Source organism: Octopus bimaculoides, chromosome 9 (assembly GCF_046866305.1).
Source record: "Octopus bimaculoides isolate indiv1 chromosome 9, ASM4686630v1, whole genome shotgun sequence".
Classification (NCBI taxonomy): Eukaryota; Metazoa; Mollusca; class Cephalopoda; order Octopoda; family Octopodidae; genus Octopus; species Octopus bimaculoides.
Window position 1 is genome coordinate 40,622,611 of NC_142936.1, and position 18,034 is coordinate 40,640,644.

General features: G+C 33.9%; 1 protein-coding gene across 4 annotated transcripts in view; it reads left to right on the forward strand.

Annotated features, from left to right (window-relative positions):
- The window catches only part of LOC106874122 (tetratricopeptide repeat protein 23), a 185,094-nt gene extending 175,643 nt beyond the window's left edge, over positions 1-9,451 (forward strand). For all 4 annotated transcript variants that reach the window (XM_014921734.3, XM_014921733.3, XM_014921732.3 and 1 more), the window contains exons 12-13: positions 4,396-4,478; positions 9,342-9,451. In XM_014921734.3, coding sequence (XP_014777220.1) covers positions 4,396-4,478; positions 9,342-9,378 — 120 coding nt within the window. In that variant the 3' untranslated portion in view covers positions 9,379-9,451. The remainder of the gene's footprint in view (positions 1-4,395; positions 4,479-9,341) is intronic.
- The last annotated feature ends 8,583 nt before the right edge of the window (positions 9,452-18,034 follow it).

Here is an 18,034-nt window from a genome sequence, read left to right on the forward strand (position 1 = left end):
TCTGAGTGAGAGTCCCTTTGTCGCCAGCAGGGGTAACAAATATGCACCTTCACTTAAACTCACTCCTTAAATAACTGTAAAGTAAACATGACTTTGTGGTAAGATACTTACTTCCTGACCACATGGTTCCAGGTACAGTCCCACTATGTAGCATCTGGGGCAAGTCTTATACTATAGCCTCGAGCCAACTAAAGACTTGTGAGTGGATTTGGTTGACGGAAACTGAAAGAAGCCCACTGTATATATGTATTGTAGGAGTGGCTGTGTGGTAAGTAGCTTGCTTATGAACTACATGGTTCCAGGTTCAGTCCTACTGCGTAGCACCTTGGGCAAGTGTCTTATACTATAGCCTTGGGCTAACCAAAGCCTTGTGAGTGGATTTGGTAGACGGAAACTGAAAGAAGCCTGTCGTATATATGTATGTATATATATGTATGTGTGTATATATGTTTGTGTGTCTGTGTTTGTACCCCCAACATCGCTTGACAACTGATACTGGTGTGTTTAAGTTCCTGTAACCTAGCGGTTCGGCAAAAGAGACCGATAGAATAAGTACAAGGCTTACAAAGAATAAATCCTGGGATCGATTTGCTCGACTAAAGGCGGTGTTCCAGCATGGCCACAGTCAAATGACTGAAACAAGTAAAAGAGTATATATATATATAATACCTGTGTATGTGTTTCCTTATTTGTCCCCCTGCCAATACTGCTGGACAACTAGTCCTGTAGTGTTTATGTCCCCATAACTTAGTGATCTGGCAAAAGAGTCCTATAGAATAAGTACCATGCTTTTAAAAATTTTTACTCGAATGTATCAACCCCATTGCTTATTTTTTAAAAGCCTGGTACTTATTCTATAGGACTCTTTTGCCAGATCACTAAGTTATGTGGACATAAACACTCCAGTATGATCACAGTCTAATGACTGAGATAAGTAGAAGATATTGCACAGTTATGATACAGTTTTATTAAAACCAGACATTGTGAGATATCATAATAATCCATTATAGTAATCTAAGTGAAGTTATCCAAATAAAAGTTAGCTAGAAAAATTTGGAACAAACTAATGATTCACAAATGCAATAACTTAGAAAATAAAATTTTCATCTAATGTTGTCAGATATGTTCTGTGTTGATAGGCCTTTCACCAGTGGCAAACAGACAGAGCATAACCCTCATACTAATTTACTAATGGAGGGAGAAGAAGAATTATAATAGGATGTGTGTGTGTGTGTGTGTGTGTGTGTGTGTGTGAATAATTTTAAAGATCAAATCACTGCTATGATTATACAGAGATTCCATCAGCATGGAAACCAATTGTTATGTTAATGTTAACATATTCAAGGCAGTGCATATAGAAAATTTCATTAGAAATACTTAATGCTGTAAGGAAATGTAACATTAGCTCAATGACTAGCTTATTATTTAGATATCATTTCAGCAATTGTGGTTAAGAATCTTGCTTCGTAACCATGTGGTTTTGGGTTCAGCTCCACTGTACAGCACTTTAGTTAAGTGTCTTCTACTATAGCCCTGTTAACCCTGTACTGATCAAAGGTAGATGTTAAATGATGATGATACTAAAACAAGCTTGTTGTGTGTGTGTATATATATATATATATATATATATATATATATATATATATATATATAATAATAATAATATTAGGGATAAAAATCCAAATTTACAGGGAAAAATTCAATTTTATCAAAATTAAAATTAAATTAAATTTCACAATATATAATATATAAATATATATTTTAGAGAAAAAAACACGATTATTGAATTCATTCATGGAAATCCACAACCACATATAGAAAAATTTAATAAGTAAATGCACTAAAAAGATCTATAATAAAAATCAAAAAATTACAAAGTAATAGATATTAAAATAATAAAAAGACTACACGTGTTTCATAACCATATTTTCAAATAGAAAATAAAATAAAAATCAAATCAATTGCAAATAAATCGTATGAAAATCAATTCTATTCAAATATATAGTTAATCTTCAGGTCAAAATACAATAATAATAATAAAATGAATGTATATATATTGACTAACAATAAATATCAAATGGATTTATATAAAAATACTTATTTTACCAATAAATAAAAGAAAAACATTTAACAATATTACTGAAAATAAACGCAATACTTATCTTACCAAAGCTTTAGATTAAGCTAAAATTTTAAACATACTTTCAACTTAGCGTTTATTGGAATTAAGTCGTGTGGAAATATGGCGTAATGAAAAGTAATAGAATAAAGAGATATATAAACATGTATTTAAGTTTTATTTATAAAATCGAAATGTATTTTAGCTTTAGTAATAAAAAATTAACTGTATTATAAACATTTACTGGAAATTCTAAAATCTAAATAATTTTAAAGTCTAATAAATTAAAACTAAAATACATAAATCAGATAATATAGATGAAAGAAGCTAAAATACTATAAATTAATGTATTTACATTAAATAAATAAAAATATGTATATTATTTATTTTATAAAAATCATAGTATCATTTAAGTATTAATATATAATATTCACTAAAAATATTATCATACTAATTAATACACACTTTATAATTACAAATTATAACTACTACAATTAGTAAAATAGGGTATATATATATATATATATATATATATATATATATATATCTGTAAAAATATGTGACACTTATTTGGTAGCCATGATAAAACTCCGAGTTTCGGATGCCAGGGTGGGAGCCCACACCAACATCTCTTCAGTTATCCGGCCATTGAAAATTCCTGTGAAAAATGACTGTCAGACAAAGGGAAATTACTGTGTGGTGACCATCATTAAAACAAAAGAGCTAATAGACTGCTAAGTAAGGTAAAGGTAAGGGAGTAGAGAAGTCTATAGGTTCGCGTAAGCGCACCGATCCGTACATTTGCCTATATTTATATACTAAAACTACCCTCGCTTTAAACACACACATGCTCACCCACATACTCACCAAAAACTATACATGTATGTGTTTAAAGCGAGGGTAGTTTTAGTATATAAATATAGGCGAATGTACGGATTGGTGCGTTTACACAAACCTATAGACTTCTCTACTCCTTTACTTAGCGGTCTATTAGCTTTTTTGTCTTAATAATGGTCACCACACAATAATTTCCCTTTGTTTGATGGTCATTTTTCACAGGAATTTTCAATGGCCGGACAACTGAAGAGATGTTGGTGTTGGCTACCACCCCGGCATCCGAAACTCGGAGTTTTATCATGGCTACCGAATAAGTGTCACATATTTTTACAGATAACTTCCCCTATTTACATAATATCGAGGTCTCTTTCTTTCTTTTGTTGTCCTTCCTATCAATATATATATTTATATGTACACACACATACACACACACACACACACACACACATATATATATATTCACACATACATATACATATATATATACACAGTTAGCTAAACTTATATAAACAATTTAATTTATGTCTGCATTTATTTTTACCTTCATCAAGGGAGTTAATCAAAGTATTATTATTATTTAATAATATCTCCTTAAATTCATTAGTACACAACATTCAAAAATTACTACCTATACGATAAGATTTTGCCTTACAAACCATCTCCCAATTTAACATGTACTTAATATTTTTAGATTTTAGTTTCCAAATATATTTACTAAGGCCAGTAGAATTAATCAAATTTTTATTCTTAAAGGAATTCATGTGATGTGCCACACGTAATTTAATTTTATTCGAAGTCAATCCTATGTAAAACTTATTTAAATTATAATCATTAAATTTATTCCCATCCATTAAAGTCACTATACATTATCCTATAATCACTATACATTATCCATTATAGTCACTATACATTATACCACATCCTTCAAATCACTGATATGGTCTAATAAGACCAAAACATGACTAAAGTTTCCTCCACCCACCATGTTCCATACTTATTTTTTATTGTCATTACTTGTTGCACTCATTGGGCTGCAGCCATGCTGGGACACCACCCAAAAGGGCTTTTAGTTGAATGAATCCCCTGTGCTTATTTTTTAAAGCTTAATACTTATTCTATCAGTTCCTTTAGTTGAATTGCAATAAAAAATAAGTGTGGAACATGGGGGTGGGGGAAACTTTAGTCATGTTTTGGTCTTATTAGACCATATCAGTGAAGCATAAACTTTGTCATTCTTGCTTCAATTAACTGAAATTATTTTCTGGAATTATTTTCATGTTACTCAAATTTCTATAGCATCCTCCCTTAATTATATCATAGATAATCTCATGAGGTAACTTGAAAGGGCAGCTCTCAGTGACAACAGATGCCACATATTATCAAGACCTAACTTGTATTATTAAAACCTAACTTTTTGATTCTTTCTCCTCTAACCTCAGTGCTTTGAGATCCAGAAGTTTGTTTTGGGACCCAAACACAAAAAGACTATCAATTCAAAGAGCACAATTGATATCCTGAAGACGTAAGTTATTTCTTTCAACTTTCTCTATTCCACTTTGACATCTTTTAATTTTATTTAATTTAAACTTTTAGTCAGGAAGAAGGGCTTTACAGCACCCCTGAAATTGCTGGGAGAGAGGAAGAAAGATCTCAAACCAGTGACTATACCTGAATGCTTGCAACAGAGTAGATGCTATGAAGTAATGGTGTAATATAAACATACTTTACATCAGTTCAAGTATATTTGTTATGTATTTAACTTGTAAAAGGCGATGCTTATTTTACATCACTATTTCACTGCAGTTTGCACTGGAGAAAAATTCCAACCCTGGGCAAAAGGCATGAGAAAAATCAAAGTCATTTCACCACCTATGGACTAGAAGATTCAATTCGAACATTTTTTAAAATATTTTATCTCTTACCCATTTCAGTCATTAGACTGTGGCCATGCTGGGGCACCACCTTCAAGAATTTTCAGCTGAATCAATCAACCCCAGTATTTATTTTTTTAAAGCCTGGTACTTATTCTATTGATTGCTTTTGCTAAACTGCTAAGTTACAGGCACATTAACACACCAACACCAGTTGTTAAGCAGTGGTGGGGAAATAAACAAACAAAAAGACACCCCCTTTCACCTCCTTCAATATATATATATATATATATATGTGTGCGTGAGTGTGTGTGTGTGTGTATGTGTGTATACAACAGGCTTCTTTCAGTTTCCATCTACCAAATTCACCCATAAGGCTTTGAGCGGCTCAAGGCTGTAGTAGAAGACACTTGTCTATGGTGCTTCACAGTGGGACTGAACCAAGAACTATGTTGTTGGGAAGCAAGCTCCTTACCACACTGCTGCACCTGTGCAGAGCAAGGTAACTCTGAACAGACTGGAAGACTTAGAGTTTCCTTATAAGAAGGCAGTTAAAATTATTTACTGATAGTGCACTTTATCCACGAGGCCAGAACAATATGTATGGGTAATGTGTGAGGCTGTAGCATAGTAAAACAAAAAAAGCTTGAAATGCATCTATCACTCTGAACTGACAGTGGTGTTTTTGACACATTTTTGCCTAAAGCAAGAATTTTTCTCCATGGCAAACTGCAGTGAAAAATACCCTTTCTGCAGGTCAAATATGTCACATATTTATTTGATCTCTCCTTGAAGTACATTTATTTTACATCACTTTTTCATATACCACTTATTTGGATGAAACTTTCAGGGATGTTTGGCCTCATGACTGGCATGAACTGATTAGATTTTGGGATTGATCCAATTCTGGACAAGGATTGTGAATTATTTTTGTTTTTTTTTTACTTAATTTTTGTGAGTGGTCAGGTTCATTTTTAGTATTCTTGTTTGTGAGAGCAGTTAAGTTTATTTCAGATATTCTCATTTTAAAAATCATCTCTGGTTAATTGTTGAGAGGACGTTGGTGTTGCCTTGACGGAGGTTTGTACTCTATGAGTGCTCTTGTTATTATTATTATTATTATTATTATTATTATTATTATTATTATTATTATTATTATTATTATTATTATTATTCAGTCTTTGTTCCATGCAGGAATGGGTTGTGTAGTTTGACAGGATCTGATGGGTCCAGGAACTGCATCATGTACCAGTGTCTGCTGTGGCATGGTTTTCTGCAGTGAAGTTCTAGTTGAAGTTTGTTTCAAGGTTTTTTTCTCTTGTTACTTAACTAAACTTCAAGAGGAACTTAGATCAATTTCAGGAGCAGACAGAAGATATAGAACAAAAAAATTCAAGCACCATGTGTAGGAGATAATACTAATAATACTATCATAATACTAACTCATTGTATATTAATGATGGTAAAAATGAAGCTAGTAGCTCCAAGAATTGATGAAATACCTGCTAAGTGAAGTGAGAAAATAGCTAGATCAACAGAGGGTCGTATATGGGCTAAATTTCTTGAAAGGGGTAGATATGCAGTTCATTTAGTACCTCTGTCTCTTTCTACTGCAGCTGATGATTGTAGTAGTTAGTACTTAGAGAGTGTCAGTGAGTGTACTGCTGCTAATGGAACTCCTTTCATAGTCTTGCGAACTTACCATTTCTGTTTCTCTGTTCTTATTCTATCTCTTATATTCACCTCGTACATTGAGGCCCAGCTGGCAGAACCATATATCTTTTTTTCAGCAAGACACCTGTTTGTGTCTCTGTATCATACTTTCACCTCCTTCAAATCTACACTGTCAACTTAGTTGAGGGAGGTTTGACTTGCGAGTCACTTGTAACCTCACCAGTGTTGGTACCATGCGAGAAAAGCAGCCAGTACATTCTGTAATGTGATTGGCATTATGAAGGTCATCCAGCCATAGAACCCAGGCCAAAGCTGACATTGGAGCCCAGCATAGTCCTCTAGCTTGTTGGTTGCTGATGAATCAGCAGACACATGCCAACATGGAAAACAAACATTAAATGATGGTGGTAGTGGTGGAATTAGAAGTGGTAGTAGTGGTGGAATTAGAAGTGGTAGTAGTGGTGGTGGTGGTGGTGGCAGTGGTGGAGTTGTTGGTGGTAGTGATGGTTGTAGTGATGGAGTTGTTAATGGTGATGGTGGGTAGGTGGGGGGTGATGATGATGATGATCTAGTATGTTTGTGTGTTTATTAGCTATGCAATCATGTAGCATGTTATCAGTACTTCCAATAGTTAAAATATTTTCTGGCTATGGAAGTGAAAGTCTATTCTTTGCAATGTAGAATGAACTAACTATATTACATATATGAGAGTATTTTTTTTTTTGACTCTCAAACTGTACTGTTAAAATGAGAGATAAATTTTTGTTTAAATTTCAAAACTTGAAAAGAAGATGGTAGGAAGGCAGCACTTGATTTATGTTTTATGTCTGGAACTCACTCAATTTATTTTGAAAGGGTTAAGAAAATAGTTGAAGTCAAAGTCTGTTTTAGATGTTTGGCAATAATTTTGTTTTTGCTTCTTTGCTTTTCTTTTTGTTTTGCTTTTATTTAATAAGGAACCCTATTTTTCAGTTATCATTTCTTTATTGCATTTCAATTATTTACCTGAATGTTAAGTAATGAGAATGAAGCTTTCTTGCTTTTTTTGCTGAAAGTTATTACTTTTCTTAAAAGTTGAACCAACAATATTTTAATTTTCTTCGTGCATGTTATAGAAATCATTAGAAATATTATCAAAGTGATCGATATGTATCCTGCTTAACTTTGAAGTAAATATACTGAAGTTCTACTGAAATTCTTTTTAGTATTTTCACTTGCTGATTTAGCAGCATTTGTTCTGGAGCAGACAGTCAAAGAAATAACAAGAATAAACACAAGACTAACACAGGAATATGAATCATATGCAGAAACGATGGGGCTCCAGCATGGCTGTAACTGTTTGCTCCAGATTAAATAAGTAGATAAAAGAGCAGCATTTGTATGCATGCTTGCGTCATTCATACAAAATACTCATGGAAATTTACAAATATTTATGCATACAAACACGAACAGTCACATTGGTACACACACACACACACACACACACACAAGTATATACATATACACACGTGCATCCAGAAACATTTATATGCATATACCTACACACTACAGACATGTATGGTTGTGTGATAAAGAAGTTTGCTTCACAAACTTGTTGTTTTGGGTTCAGTCTCACTGTGTGGCACCTTGTGCAAGTGTCTTCTAGTAGAGTTTGCATCTAACCAAAATGTTGTGAGTAGATTTGTTGGATGGAAACTGAAAGAAGCCTGTTGTATATATATTTATATATATATGTGTGTGTGTGTGTGTGTTTGTTTATGTGTGTGTGTGTGTGTGTGTGTGTGTGTGTGTGTATATACAGATGATTTTGTATCTTTTTTGTCTTGGCATTGCTTGATAGTTTATTTTAACCCTTTAACATTATTTTGTCAAAAATTATGCATACTTATTCACATTGTTTTGAATTAATCATGCATTATCTGGTAGCTATGAGATAAATGTTAATATTTTAGAATGATATTGGAGGGTTGGTGTGAGAAGCCAGATCTGGCCACTTTTGAACATAAAACAAGTAGAATATTTTGGCCAGATTGCTAAAGAATTAAGTGACACTTTCCTACAAGCAATGTCATTTATGAAGTAGTGTCTTCCATGAAAACTCTCTCTGGCTGAGTGGGAATATTACCTTATTTGGAAATAGGTTAAGTGTTGGACAACAGGAAGGGCTTCCAACCATACAGAATCTGCCTTGCTGAATTTTGTCTGACCCATAGAAGATTTGAAAAATGGATATTAAAATGATAATGATGATGATGTGTGAGTGTGTGTGTGTGTGTGTGTGTGTGCTAGTTTCCATCTGTGTCTTTGAAGACTTATGAAGTAAAGAATGCCCTTAGCAGAAGAACATGAAATTTTAAGAGGTCTTGGGGGACATCCAACTGTGAAATCACTGCCCTCAGTAATATATTTGTCTGACATATGCTGACACAGAAAAGCAGGCTGTGAAACAACAAACATGATAAAAGAAAAGAAAAAGAAAACACATGTACTCATAGTTGCAAGATATTTATCATAGCAACAAATACTAAGAAAGAAAAAAAAAATGAAGAAAATTAGAAGAAAGATGACACTAATTTTGAAATTGGTAAAGCTCCAGTAAAACTATAACTACAGGGCCTGAACAAGTAAATGAATTAAATGCTAAACTGATTTCTCTTCTATATCATTAATTTGATTTTGAAGTTCATAATTTTCATTCTGTCCCAAAATTTTACTTCTTTCTTATCATATTGAAGACTTTTTTCCTTTACTCCATTATAAAACATTTTCTTGTTTTCTTTCCCATTATTTATTTTCTTTTCTTGTTTTCATTTTTTTTTTTCTTCTTTTCTCTTCTGCAGAAACCTTTCAGTCCCACCAAAATTATTTTCACCTTAATACAAGCTGTACAACTTTCGCTCTCATCAAAGGTTTAATAATGTAATTAATAAATGATGCTGAAATGATCAAATGTTGTCATTGCTGTTATTGATAATGATGTCTGCATTTTTGTTGATGATGATGATGATGTTGCTATTGTTGTTGCTGTTGATACTGATTATTGTTTTGTTGTTGCTGTTGTTGGTTTTGCTGGTTTTGTTATTGTTACTGCTGGTGGTGTTTATATTGCTGTTATTGTTGTTGTGATGCAGTTATTGGTTTTGCTGTTGCTGATATTGCAGTTGTTGTTATTGTTGCTTTTCTTGATACCATCATTAGTTTTGTTGTTGTTGTTTCAGTGTTGTCATTTTTGTTATTGTTTTTGCAGCTGCCATTGTTGTTATTTTTATTATTGCTGCTGCAGCTGTTGTTGTTGTTATCGTTGTTTTGATGCTGATTCTGTTGCTTTTGCTGTTGTTAGTATATATACTGAAGACACAAGTACAAGGCGACAATCATTGTGTTAAAATTTATTATACACATGCACAAACACATACATACATACATACATACATACATACATACATATAAATAAATAAATGGAGTTAAATGCAGGTGTTATACAAATTCTTTTACTTCCAACATAGGTTTCAAAGACAGCATTGGTATTATTCTAAAAGGAATAAATGGTGTAAAACAATGTAACTTCTCATCAGGAAAAGAAAGAAAGAAAGAAAGAAAGAAACCATACTCATCAATAAGATATTCTAACGGAATGTGATGGATGTGTATAATGATGAATGGAATGCTATTAAGTTTTTTTTAAAAACCGTTAGAGGATATAACATCAAAGGTAGCCTGTAATAAGTGAAGGGGTAAAGGAAAGGAATAAGTAGTAAACTAACAAAGGTGAAATACAGAGTGATACGTGAATTAAATAAAAGCTTAAAGGCTTGGAAATAGATATATCCAGTGGAAGTGAAATGTAAGAAGAAAATCAATGTTCAAACTATATAGAATGGTAGATATCACTTATATGAACTAAAGGTATGTTTCTGCCTATGTTTACTTCGATAAGCACACTCTATAAACGTGTTTACAAGGGGATTCTTAGAAAATGGAATATAAAGTAGTTCACTATTACAGAGTTGGCAGAATTCATTGCCTTTATTGTATGGGAATGAAATGGAGAGAATCAACTAATTTAAATCAAATTGTTTATTATGATTTTTTAGATGCGAAATTAATTTAATAAGCCCTGTACTGTTGTGTTTATTACTATCCCTAAATGTAGAGTAATGATTAGAAATTCTTTTAGATAACTGAGAAGAAGAACTACCTATATATAAAAAAGACATCGGTACTGGAAGTAATTTTACACTGGAATATAGAGTTTTTAGTCTTAGAATTACTAGACATAAACTTAATTCTGTTGGAATTGACTTCTGGAGTTTCTACCTTTACAAACAGGATGTTACATCCTTATTACTTGTGTGATTTTTTGCTGCCCTGGTAACTGTTTATTTATTTTTTTCCGTGTTAATTGTAAACAAGGGAAAAATACACACATCCATTTATACATACATACATACATACATACATACATACATACATACATACATACATACATACATACATACATACATACATACATACAAACAGACAGACAGACAGACATTCGTGCATACACGCATGCATACATACATACAGACAGGCAGACATTCGTGCATACATGCATACATTGTTCTTGGTTGTCATAATCTAGTCTATTCCTAGCTGAAACTATTTAAATCAGGGATTTAGGTTTCAATTCACATCTTTCAGATGCTCTGGGATTTAATCATAAAAGATGTTCAAAAGGGTTTGAGATTTTTTCAACATGACACACTCTCACTCCACAGTGCTGTGTCCCTCTATGTATCTGCATCTCCAACTTACTGCAGAGTAGTTTGTCATACAACAGATTAAATGAAACTTTGAACCCATACCTGGTGTTATTTAGTTCGCTGGAGAGTGGGATCAATGCCGTGCAAAAAGAGTAATGGGGAGAGGGAGTTACCTTGAAAGATGCCTCGTTTGATGTTGATGTTGTTAGCTTGGCTCATTCCATTACTATGGTTTAGAAGATGTGTGTTCCACTTGGCCACACAACCTTTTAAGAATTTGAAAATGACAGGAGAGATCTTATATATCGCAAAGGCCTCGAGTAGCCAATTATGTGGCTACTATTACATACAAGCATACATACATACATACATACATACAGTCATGCATACACACATACATTATTATTATTCTGAATACCCTCATTCAGTGTCTGGGCATTGCTGACTTGGGTTATGTCAAACAGCTGTTGTCACGTGTGGGATGGATCCGTCTGCTGACTGAATCTGTAGTGATGAGTGCACTGCTGGCCTCCTTCAATGAGGCAGGCAAGGCAGTTTTCCTTTGCCTGGTGGCTGTGTCAAAAGAGATTGTTTGGTGAACAAGGCTGAAAGGCATGAGGACACATACATTCTTCTTTGGTAGAGCTCTGAATGACTGCTTCAAGTTTTACTTGTAAAGGAAATTGAGAGTGGAGAGGGAAGTGCTGTCTTTGAGTGAGTTTATTGAAAGGTGGGTGAAAGTTGCAAAAATGGCATGAGTGGATGCTGTGGTTTGTGTGCAAACACAAAAACAGCAAAAATCATATTCTATTGTCAAGGAAGCTTGTAAATATGCTAGGGAACTTGGCATTAACCCTGAAATAGTTGAAGAACCTGAAACCACTGCCACAAAACAAGTAAAACTGATCAAACAGACAACGAAAAAGAACAGGCAGAAACAAATTGAGGAGCGGTGGAGCCAGAAGCCTATGCATGGGCAGTATATACTTCAAAGTTGAAATGCTGATGTAGACTAAGCAACAACTCATCAGCTACTGAGAAGTTCAGGACTGAAAGCAGAGACTGAAAGTTTCATGTTGGCGGCACAAGATCAAAGCTTGTTTACAAAAAACTACCAGGCTAATGTTCTTCAAAATGGTTCTGCAGATTCTGCGACACATTTGATGAAACAATAGCCTATCTCATCTCGGAATGTCCTGTGCTGACACCAAATGGATACAAAAATAACCACGATAGAGTAGGACAGTATTTACATTGGAAAATATGTAAACACTACAAAATCAGGACTCCTGCTTTCTGGTATGAACATCTCCCTGAGCCAGTTGTTGAAGGTAAAAATGTCTCTATTCTCCAGAAATTTCCAGACAAAACTGACAGAACGACTCAGGTTAATCAACCAGACATAATTATTAAATAAAGGGAAGAAAACACTTGTAGACTAATAGATGTAAGTGTTCCCACCGATAAAAATCTATCTGTAAAGGAATTCAACAAATTAAGTAACTATAAGGACTTGGAAATTGAAATACAGAAGATGTGGCCTCTTAAAGCGAGAACTGTTCCTGTTATTGAAGGTGCCCTTGGTATGATAGAAAAAAGGAATGTCAGAAACATCTAGATAAGATCCCAGGAGAACCACGTCTCAGAGAAATCCAAAAGATTGTGCTGACAAGTTCTGCCCACATCCTCAGAAAAACCCTATCCATTTAAATGTGTGCTGTATTACATGAAGATATTTCGCTATTGCCCCAGCCACTTCCCCTCTCTAAGCTTTCAATCATATTGTAACATCTCTTATCCTTCACTTACTCCAGGATGATGGGTGTGTCTCAGCAAGTAATTGTAACAAACATGCAGAATAAAAGTAAAAAATAAAAATAGCAGTGGCAGGCAAGACCTCCAGATATCAGAAAAAATAGATCAGTATCAAAATAGATTATTTGAGAGAAACCAGAGGAGAATTAATAACCAAATAAATTGTGGAGAAAGAAGTACTGAAGATAAGAAACCTAAGGCAGAAGACACTAGAAAATTCTGGAGTAATATTTGGGATAAGTCAGTCAATCATAATGGAGATGCAATATGGTTAAAGAAAGTGATGGAAGAAGTAGTGAGTGAGAAGCAGTCAGATTGAAGATTAACTAGTGCATTAATGAGTAAAGTGTTAGGAAAAAAGCCGAATTGGAAGGGCCAAAGAAATTTAGTAATTAACATGAGAGGCTGAGGGAATAACTTCAGGATTGCCTTAATGGAGGAATAATACCAGATTGGATGACTAGCGTGAGGACAATACTCATTATGGAAGAACAAAAAGATTGCAGAAAGATGGCTAGAGGAACACACGATCTATTATACATAGATAAAGCAGTTTTAAATGAAGTAAAAGCTAGAAAAAAAAATCTAACAATAAATATCATGGAAAGATTATAAGAAATTCTACAACATGATCCCACACTCATGGCTAAATGAATGTTTGAGTGTATTCAGTGTAGTAGTCAACATAAGAAATTAATTAGCTTTAGATCTCTACTCAGGTGACACACTCTTAAGGAATGTTAACATCAAAAGAGAAATTTTCCATGGGGACTTCTTGTCTCCTTTAATATTTGTCTTATGTTTGATCCCATCAGCTTAGTATTAAGAAGAGCACAGGCAGAGTATCAGCTCAGAAATAGTAAGGGAAAAATTAAACATTTGTTCTACATGGATGATCTGAAACTTTTTAGTAAGAATGAAAAAGAGATAGATTCCTTAATACAGACTGTAAAACTCTTCAGCAAAGATACAGGCATAGCTAAATGTGCAATATTAGTCATGAGAAGGGGACAGGTAGTCAATAGCGAAGGCATCCAATTACCAGATGGCCAGACATTAAGATCATTAAAAGGAGTGGAGAGTTATAAGTATCCAGGAGTATTAAAATCTGACAGAGAAGTATAGAAATGAAAACGAAAATTGAGATGCAGAACATCAGAAGGGTGGGGAAGCTAATGAAGTCAAAGCTAAATAGTCCAAATCTAGTGAAGGCTGTAAATACTTGGGCAGTATCATTATTTAGATACTCAGCAACTTTTGTAGATTGGACAAAAACTGAACTAGCAAAGCTAGACAGAATGAATAGGAAGGAATTCAATATAAATGAAGGACTCCACCCAAGGACAGGAGTAACAAGATTATACTTAACCAGAAAGGAAGGCGGAAGTGGATTAACATCAGTAGAAGCCCACTTGGAGTTAGCTAGAGTAGATATAGACTCGTATGTAGGTAATAGTAAAGAAAATTCATTAAAAACTGCTAGAGTCACAGCAAGACTGGGAGACCAAAAGCTCAAACGAAATTAAAAACTAGAAAAAAGAACAGAAATTATCTGACTGGCAGGAGGCGTTGCATGGTAGATTCCCAAACATAGTAGCATCAAATAGTAGTAGCGAGACAAGGTTATGGTTGCAGAAAGGAAAGCTGGAAAGGGAAACAAAGTTTGTTAGTAGCAGCACAAAATCAAGCATTAAGGACTAATTGGGTAAAAGCCAAGATAGACAAAAACCAAGTAGATTTCCAGTGTAGGTTATGCAAATCGAAAAAGGAAAGCTTTACTCATATAGTAAGTGAATATAGCATGCTGGCTCAGAAAAAATTACAAGAAAAGATATGACAACCAAGGGATAGTAATCCACTGGGACTTATGTAGAAAGCTAAGATTTGAGCATACTGATAAATAGCATGAACATGAACCTAGTAAAGTACTAGAAAGTAAGAAATACAAGTTGTTGTGGGACTTTAATATTTATACTGACAAAGTAATAGAAGCCAGAGGGCCTGATTTAGTAGCGGTAGATAAAGAGAATAGAAAATGCCATATAATTGACTTTACAGTCCTAATTGATGAAAAAACTCAATATGAAAGGTATAAAAAAAATATCAAAGTACCAGGACCTAGCCATTTAATTACAGAGACTATGGAAAGTGCGGGTAAAATGTATCCCAAGTGCATTGGGAACTATCCCTAAGGATTTGAACGTAAAGATAGAGGAAATAGACATAAAACCCAGTTTAGTACAGCTCCAGAAAACAGTGTTATTAGGAACATCTAGGATACTTAGGAGGATTCTTGGCATCTAAGGTTACTTGTTGTAGCCCAATGTCAGGATTTTTCTTTTCCAACAGTCTAAACTGTTGTGTGTATATGAAAATAATAATAACAACAATAATAATAATAATTATTATTATAATAACACACTTTTCTAATATAGGCACAAGACCTGAAATTTTGGGAGAGGAATCTAGTCAATTACATAGAGTCCGGTAGTTAAATGGTACTTATTTTATTGACCCAAAAGGATGAAATTCAAAGCCAGCTTTGAGAGAATTTGAATTCAGAATGTAAAGACGGATGAAATACCACTAAGCATTTTGTCTGGCATGCTAATGATTCCACCAGCTCTTTATCATAATGATGATTATGATCTCGTGGACAATGGATCATTTAATTGACTCCCTATTAATTATGTAATCTCAGATAGTATTTTCCGCAGTATATTTACTGTTCCCAAAAGTGTTGTCTTTTGCATTGTAGTTATGCTGGGACATATCTCAGTTGTGTGACAGGCTTTCTGGTGACTTTTTGTTACCGGTGAGAGTGATTCAGTCACAACTGGTATCACTGTTGCTTTCATATTCCACATTAAGATGACCAATGCAAATGAAGGAATAATAATAATAATAATAAGTATTCCTTGCAATCACTATATAGCGGCGAAAGAATTTGACAAGATTAGTAAATATAAAGACTTGCTAATAGAAATTGATAAAAATGTGGCATCTCAAGGCGACAACCATACCAGTGATTGCAGGATCTCTAGGAATGATTAAAAAAAGGGTACTGAAACCTATTTGAAAATGATACCAGGCTTACCATCCCTACAGGAAGCGCAAAAAAATCATGTTAACTGGAACGACTCATGTACTGAGAAGAGCATTATCACTGTGAATGTATTTATTTATTATTTTTTTTAAATACATATTTTATCTGTGAATTTGCGTGTGTAAACTGGGAATGCATACAATGAGCCTCTCTGCCCTAGGTGTACGGAACACACTCGACGAGAAATGGAAGAAAATTTGACGAAAGAAGAAAAAAATAATAATCTTAATAATAATAATAATAATAATAGCAATAATAATAAAAATAAAAATAATAATAATAATAATGATGATGATGATGTTCTTAACTGATTAGAAGTGTTATCATGTACATTGTTTTGTCTTGATATGGCCTACAGCAAATATTCTGCTCAATACCACAGATTTCCTTGTCAATTGTTTGACCATAACACATTGGGCATGTCCCTTTGTGGCTGACGATATGTGCATCTCTGATCACGAACAGAAGTAGCGGAGGAGCATCACAGCCATATGTTGAGAGGAATTCTTTGGGGTTTGGATAATTAAAATTTAGAAAGATGGATGTTTCATTCAACATCCTTAAACAACCCTTATTCAGGGACCTTTTGAGCAGGATGGGCTACTAAACCTAAAGAAAATTCTAACTGGGCCCCACCTGCAAGTTTATGCGTTGTTTAACTTGATATGAGATTACCATGTCACGCACAAATGGTTGTGATGCATGGGCCTGGTTTACCCTTACCAGACGAGTAGTCATAAGTATATTGGGCTTCGTATATTTGTACCCCAGTGTCACTTTGATGGCGTGCGCCGTTCTCTCATTCAATAATGATAATACCAATAGAGGAAATAGCTACAAAATCTAGTTTAGTGCAGGCCTAGAAAACAGTAATTTTAGGGACAGCTTGGATATTTAGGGAGATTTTGTAGCATCTTAACTTACTTGTTGTAGCCTAATGTTAGGAATTTTTTAAACGGTCTAATTTGTTTGTAAAGTAAATAATAATAATAATAATAATAATAATAATAATAATAATAATAATAATAATAACAAGATCACTCAGAGAGCGCAGACCTCCATCAAGGCAACATTAACGTCCTCTCAACGATTAGCCGGAGATGATTTTGAAAATGAGAATACCTGAAATAAATTCGACTGCTCTCACAAACGAGAGTACTAAAAATGAACCTGACCGTTCTCAAAAATTAACTAAAAAAAAAAAAAACGGAAAAATAATCCAGAATTCTAGCTCGGTACCTGATGGATCACAATGGTAGTCATGGAACGTGAAAGTGGGTGTGCAGGCCGTGTTTGTAATGCTGGGTGTGTGTGTCATTTACAGTGGGAACAGGGTCATTTTTCTCTATGAAGGCCTTTCTTAGCTTATCCACTGATATAGTGTCTTTACGACCATTACGATTTATAGTGAAAAATTTATCCATGCGTGAAAGAAAACGTAAAGGACCTGCATACAGTGCTGTTAACGGAGGGTTAACAACATCGTTGCGCACAAAAGCGTGAGTCCAAGAAGTAAAGCTTCCTTCAAAGCAGAGCTAGAAATGCAATTGTCAGGTAGGAGTTTTTAAACAGGTGTGATATATTCAAAATTGATAAAACTAAAAATTGATGAAGATAAATTAAATTTATTATTATTTCTGAATATGTTAGTGTAATTTAATTTCTGAACGGTTTTGCTACCGTTTGTTTATGTAGTTTGATTTCTTTATCCCCCAGTTTCTTCTAAGATAGAAACGCGAGTAAAATTAATAATAGAGAAGCAAAAATAAAACTTTGGAAACAGCAACGCCGCCATAGCTTGAGCGTGCTTTCAAGGGAGATAATCAGAGAAAGACTTGAAAAGTCAACGAAAGATCGTAATACTTCA